Source organism: Mercenaria mercenaria, chromosome 17 (genome assembly GCF_021730395.1).
Source record: "Mercenaria mercenaria strain notata chromosome 17, MADL_Memer_1, whole genome shotgun sequence".
NCBI classification, from domain to species: domain Eukaryota; kingdom Metazoa; phylum Mollusca; class Bivalvia; order Venerida; family Veneridae; genus Mercenaria; species Mercenaria mercenaria.
Window position 1 is genome coordinate 38,422,626 of NC_069377.1, and position 7,127 is coordinate 38,429,752.

The window sequence follows — 7,127 nt, forward strand, 5'->3', positions numbered from 1 at the left end:
CATAGCAACAAGTTTGGCAGCTACATTATAAAGAAAGACATTATAAGCCTTTAAGGTTCATAAATAAAATCTGAAAAGTAGATCCCTCGGATGCACCGAGAACAAGGCAAACAGTGAAAATTGCAGACTCGGTTTGATTGAGTCTGTTCATGAGCAGTAATGGTAAATGCAACACTGCCCGCGCCCCCCCTATAAAGTCACACCAGAAGTGAATTTTCATTTTGGAATTTTTTACAATATAGATTACCCAAAATAAATACGAGAGTTGTTGAACAAATACGTAGATTGTCCCCTTTATGTGAAATTTAGTACAAGTGTACCGTTGTTTTAACCAGTAACATATCCGCTTGCAATTGTACTTATTGAAATAGAATAACATAAGACCGGACAAAACTAGTAATTATTTATAAACCAAAGCAACGCGCTAGAAACCAAGCCGACGTGTTGACGCTTTAAATGTAAAAATCATCAATAGCTACTGATAGAATCATACAACCTTTTTGCAAAAGTAAAGTATATTAACATCTTGAATATATTGTTATAATGTATAAGTGTTGTTTCTGTGAAATTTGAAATCAAACAGTAGTTAAACAACTTCTTGACTTGGGCTGTCACACTTGGTCTTACATAACATGACTTCTCAAAAGCATATAGAATGCTGAGCACAACATGAAATAGTATTAAAACTGGGGGAAACCCGACAGAAACTTTTGAATAACTGTAGAAAACAAACGCTTTAGCTGACATCTCTTAAAAGATAGCCAAGGCATCTGTTAGTATTAATGTTGATTACATGATAAGGCAAAATACACCTATAAATAGATTGTTAAATGATTTTCATTGAAGCGAATGAAGAAAGAATTCCAATATCTACATGCTTCAGTTAAATGAATATCAAACGTTAACTAAGAGTAATATCTTGTCAAAATGAATACTTTTTATTTTTCACTTGATACACTGACTTTTAATCACAGAAGTTATTCAGTACATTCTTTATAGATTTAAAAACATTAGTATCAATAGCGATTTTTGTTAACAATATCAACGTTATTAAGACGTCGATGACATGGACCGCACAACATATCAATTATTTAACAAATGATCATAGTACAAACATACGGCATGGTAACAATTTCATATTTGGTTCATACGTGGCAGAGGCTGATATAAATTTACGACGTCTTTGTTGTAATATAAATTTGAAGTGTTGATATCATTTCTAATTCTTTGATATCATGAATTCAATTCAATGTTTCCGTATAACACGTTACATTTACGTCAGTGCTAGCGAGGGGTGTTGCACATTTCATTACTGTGCGTAAGAAGTCTCCTAAAATCGAGTTTGTTATTAGTTTTTTTTAGTTGCGTTTCCATACTTCAAAATGATTTTCTAATAATTTTAACTACCCAAGAAGCAAACCTTCTATTTCATTCCTCCGCCTATTTCTTTATTTATCGAAAAAAATGATAAGCTGCTCTTAAACATAGAAATATTTATTTACCGGATCATGAATACTTATGAAAGTCTTCCAAAGGCATGGTACGCACTCGAATTTCTACCTAGTGCAATACGGATTTAGATTTCTGTCATTCCGTTTTCATTTGTGAAATAAAAGCCGTATTTTATAGAATATTTATTGGTAAATAAAATACTCTGATTAAGTCTATAAGAACACCTGTGAATATGTATTTTGTCATTGTCCACATTGTTTTGAAACCTTCTGAATGATTTGCTCAGTCCAGATTATTTCAAACAAAAAGAGAATGCCTTCTCAGGCGGACTAATGTTCGTGGTCAGAGAACAAGTTGTCGTGTTGATGAACGTGATTAGATATGGTGTTGCCCCTCAGACTGTCGCTGTCAAAGTTGGTGCTGTCAAACTGATTTTCTTGATCAGAGAACATGTTTTCGTCTTGATGTTCGTTATCAGAAATCATGTTGCCGAGTGCATGTTCTTGATCGGAGGTGTTGTCGTTCATACCAACGCTCCCAGAGCTGTCAGCCTGAATTCCTTGGTCAGGGAAAACATTAATTGGCTCGTATTCTTTGTTAGAAAAGATGCTGTTGAGCTGATTCTTGCGCTCAGAGGATGTACTGTCCAGTTGATTTTCGTCTTCAGAGAATATGTTTTCCTGTAGGTGTTCTTTATTTACGAATGTGTTCTTGGGCTTATATTCATCGTTTGTCAACTTGTTGTCAGACTGATTTCCTAGGCCAGCCAATATGTTGTCGGGCTGATGTTTATTCACATTTTCCTGATCAGGGACGATATTGTCAGGCTGGTTCACGCCGTCAAAGGAAATACTATCCGGATTACTTTTACCACCAGGGACAATATTGTTGGGTTGATTTTTAGGCTCAGGAAAGATGCCGATAATTGGAATAGAATTTACATTTATCTTTGTTTTTGCTCTGTCTGATGCATTTTCATTATCGTAATTTTTCGATTGCTGATCTTCCGCTTTAAGCAGTGCGATGATCAGGTTTTGATTAGAATGTTCATTCGTGTTAGACATACCCGCCTCTTCTACCAGGCTATTGACAGCATTTCTGAAGTACCGTCGCCGCATAAGCTCTTTAAATACCATTTGTATATTGTTGTTCTTTTTCCATTTTGCTGAAACTCTACGAATTAGTTTCTTTTCTCTCTTGGATATCAATTTCAGATTTTGTAATATTTCGATAAAATCATCACTTGTAAGACTTGAAAGTTTTTCTTTATACATGGCATCGGGGTCTTTGATAACTTTACTTGAAATACTTGGATTTTCAGCCGCTAATTCGGAAGCTTCGACTAATTTCTTTTCTTGTCTTAATTCTCCCTTGATGTTTTTAATGGACTCAGCTTCCTTCCAACCAGTTGTTAATAATGACTTCTTTTCTTTATCACTTTCCCTGTCAAGATAAGATTTTTGGCTTTTATTTTTCAGCAAGTTGCCTTTTCCACTGTCACCTCTTTGCTTATGTTGTTGTGATAGGTTTCGTACTCTAGGCGAAGATATCTTATTGTTTTCTAGCCGTGCTTCTGTCTCTTTCCCATGAATAATTTCTTTTGGTGAAGAAACTACTTCATTGTCTTCTATGTCAGTGGAGTCATTAGAGACTGATTTTGTCTTTGATATTTGCGTATCCATATTCTCGTTTATATTCTTTTTAGCCAATAATGTATCGCTAGCCAATTGTGTATCGGCATCATTTACCGATTGTGGCTTTATATTATTCACTAAAGATTTGATATCTTTTAACAAGTTCACCAATTCGTTCTTTCCGTTGTTCTCGTCGGTCGTGTCTTTAATCTCGGTTGCACTGTTCACACTTTTTTCTGTCTGAAGGTCCACTCGGTTAGAAGAAGCGTCCGCATTTACCTTGTTACGTTGACTCCCGACAGGAAAATTGTTAGAGGGAGATAAAAAATTATCTGATAATTTTTCATTACTACGCGCACGGAAGCTGTTGTTCTCAATGGTCTTTTGAGTGTTAGGGATGTTTTCCGACAATATATTTTCTTCTGGATAAGATGCACGCTGATTATCTAATGTTTGTGGTCCATTCTGGTAATATTTGTCACGAGGAACTGAATTAAATCTCGGGTCGGAGAAAGACGGGCCTAGAAAAGCCCTGTTCTGCATGACCTTTTGACCTGACAGCATGCCCGTCAATCCCGGATAACTTCTTTGATATTCGCTATTCGGACCTCTGTAGATGTCTGGCACTATGCCTCTCTGATATGGACTATTCATTTGTGGTGAAACTCCAAAAACATTGTTTGGACCTTGCGGAACTTGAACTCTTGGAGAGGCAAATGGATAACTTCTATGCATTCCTTGTAGAGATGGAACAGATATACCGTTATCATTTCCATTAGGGATGCTTTCATTCTGTTCATTGGGATTGTGCAAATCAACTTGAACTGTGAGATTTATTTCATTATTTGAGCCTGGAGTATTCTTAGTATTCTCTTTTTCTGACGAAACAGGCACGACACTTGCTATTTTTGTCTCGTTGACTTTATTCTCTTTTGACCTTTCAGCTTCCTTTAGTTTTCTTTCACGTAATTTCTTTCTCCTTTTTATAAGTGCTAACATTATGGGAAGATTTTTCCTTTTCGATAGCTTTTTAGCCCATTTTTTCCCTTTTTTTGTTGCTAAAAGACGTTTCAGTCGAGTAGAACTTATTTGTCTTCTTTGTCTATGTAAGGGATGAGAGTCACCTAAACAAACAAGCAAACGTTAAAAATTATTCACATGTCACCTCGTAAGTTAGTGTTTGCTACCAAAGATTCACTGAAAGTGCACTTGAATGAACAACGTAATTACGCTATTACTGTTTATCAATCTTTAATAGACAGTTCCAATTTGAAAACCAAACGGACAAACGTGTTAATTGTATGTTTACAGAGATTCTGTTTGGCAATTGTTCAAATTTTCAATTATCAAACTTAGACAAAATGTATATTTACTTCGCAGGAAATATCACTTGAGCAAATTGAAAGTATTTCAAAAGATAGATGCAGAGTTTGATAGTTTGGGTCATATATTGCCATACTTGTTTGTTCTTTAATTCTTGTTCTTTCAATGGTTCTTAATATTTTATAGTCAAGGGTGAGCTGTGTTAGAAGCTAAAATTCCCTAACTATATGAGCCGCGCCATGAGAAAACCAACATAGTGCGTTTGCGACCAGCATGGATCCAGACAGGCCTGCGCGTCCGCGCAGTCTGGTCAGGATCCATGCTGGTTGCAAAGCCACTATGTAGGTTTTCTCATGGTGCAGCTCATTATGTTCTGTAGTATTTTGAGAAGGTATTTAACTTGTATTCTGCAGATTACTCAATTCACGGTTTTTGCTATCTGAAGTTATCTCTGTTTTCCATTTATATTTCATGATTTTTTCGTATCGGTTTAGAAATCAGGAAGGTGTACATTAAGTTGCATTACTTTACTTGCTAAAACGTTTTATTCAAGATCTTCATTTACGTTCACACGATCGGCAGAGGACAGTTAAAGACGTTTGAAAAGTGTGAGTGAATTGTATTTAAAACTAGAAACAAATAACCGTTTCAAATTACTTACGTAAGTGTCCTTTTGAAATCCACGTGGAAAGCAAATCTGACCGGAGCGATTTCTCTGTATGGTAGTTTTTCTCCATGAATAACTCGGTTACTGCCTTATTTCCACCTTGCAGCCTTTCCTCAATTGTATCATCCTCGACAACAACATCAACAGAATCCAGTGGACTCCGACCTGTTTAAAAATTAAATAAAATACTGGTATATGGTAAATTTTGCTAATAAATGTTTCGTTGATTCACGTGTTCATTATAATTATAAAATATTGACAGTAATTATTTAAAATTATTTTTCTACATATAGTGTATAAAGATTCTGATGCTATTTCTTACCGTTTGATGTAGTACGAGGGAAGCTATGGACAATTGTTACCAAGGCAATCAGCAAAAGCAGATTTGTTACAACCATTCTTGCCATTATACCTCCTGTGGAAGGGAAAATGTGGTTGCATGTTTATTTCGTGCTATATTTCACATTTTTATGCAGATCATGTGTGAACAGTTTGCATCAAATTGATATAGATCTACCAGCATGAAACCAACCTTTTCAGATATGTCATTTTATCATTTATAGATGTGACATCGAGCATATTAAACTAGTAAATGCAAGCAAATCAAAACATATTTCTTGAAATTCTGTGAGAGGTTTCACAGCTCTGTCTAACAATTTAATGGTATACTGACTTAACTTTTACTAAACGCTGTCGAAATTTTAAATAAAGCTTATAGATAAAAAAAAATATAAAAACAAATCTAGAAACACAATAATACGAGTCAAACAACACAGCATGAAAAACGTCCCTAGAAGTAGGGATACAAATTTTCCTAGAAGCATAGTTGTAAAAACAAAAGTACTAGAACATGATAAATATTCCTAGAATAAAAGATAATGTAGCATGTTAAACGTTCCTAGAGGTACTCTAAGTTAAATATAAATAGCTTGCAAAAACACCATTTGATATAAAAATTGTATACTTATTTAGATAACACCCAACTTATTACTTTCCATAACTTTACAATATATTTTCGATAAATGTCATATTCAGTAACTTATATCAATTAATATGGCCGTTAGCTAATAATAAAATTAAGTATATATGTTTTTGACCACAAAAGCAAATACATTCATTAATTCAGCATCGCATGCAAACTGACTGGAGGCACTTTTATCACGCAATGTGACATTTCCGGGTGTTCTTGTCGTAATTCATGTATACATGATGTAAACCATAATATTATGAGATTTAATTCATAACCTTGAAAATTAATGACAAAATATTAACTGATATACGTTAAGTTTAATGTCTTTCATGCAGTTCAAAACTTGGCTTTCCCACTGAACAGCGATATAAATATATTATGTTTTTAAGGTACTAGTTATCAGTGTAAGAACGGTTTTGACGTTTCATGAAATATGCGAATGACGTTGAGTGTGTTTTGTTTTAATATCTGTCTTCGACTTTATTTCAAGCTATGGCAGGAGCTTATTTCCTTTTAATCGTGTGACCTGTATCATAGTTTGAAAGATCATGTTTGTGTTATCTGTTTAGATATTTTCAAATGGCATGTATTTTAATATACAACGTTTTGATATCAGTACGCTGTTTGAGTGTAAATGAGCTGAGCACTGTTTCAAAGTTCCCCATACAAACACAATGCTAGCTATTTAGTAAATAAGTAATCAGCAAATTTCTGTTACATAGGACGAAATTCCACAGAGCAAACCAATTTGTGTTGATGTTTGCCGACAAACCTCAAATGGGTATAATTCTTTAAGATAAAATGAGCCGTGCCATGGGAAAACCAACATAGTGGGTATGCGACCAGCATGGATCCAGACCAGCCTGCGCATCCGCGCAGTCTGGTCAGGCTCCATGCTGTTCGCTTTTAAAGCCTATTGGAATTGGAGAAACTATTAGCGAACAGCATGGATCCTGACCAGACTGCGCGGATGCGCAGGCTGGTCTGGATCCATGCTGGTCGCATATCCACTATGTTGGTTTTCCCGTGGCACGGCTCAAATATTTTACAGCTGACCTTTTATAAAGTGAATAAAATCAGT

The 7,127-nt window shown here is 35.1% G+C and overlaps 1 protein-coding gene across 1 annotated transcript; it reads right to left on the reverse strand.

The window, feature by feature from the left end:
- Nucleotides 1-1,478: 1,478 nt before the first annotated feature.
- LOC123537436 (uncharacterized) lies at nt 1,479-6,130 on the reverse strand. The gene is made up of 4 exons (XM_045321150.2): nt 6,041-6,130; nt 5,399-5,491; nt 5,071-5,241; nt 1,479-4,210 (listed from the first exon to the last, which is right to left on the reverse strand). Exons 2-4 carry the CDS (start codon nt 5,481-5,483, stop codon nt 1,782-1,784), a joined length of 2,685 nt encoding a protein of 894 aa, XP_045177085.2. The 5' UTR covers nt 5,484-5,491; nt 6,041-6,130; the 3' UTR covers nt 1,479-1,781.
- Between the last annotated feature and the right edge of the window lie 997 nt (nt 6,131-7,127).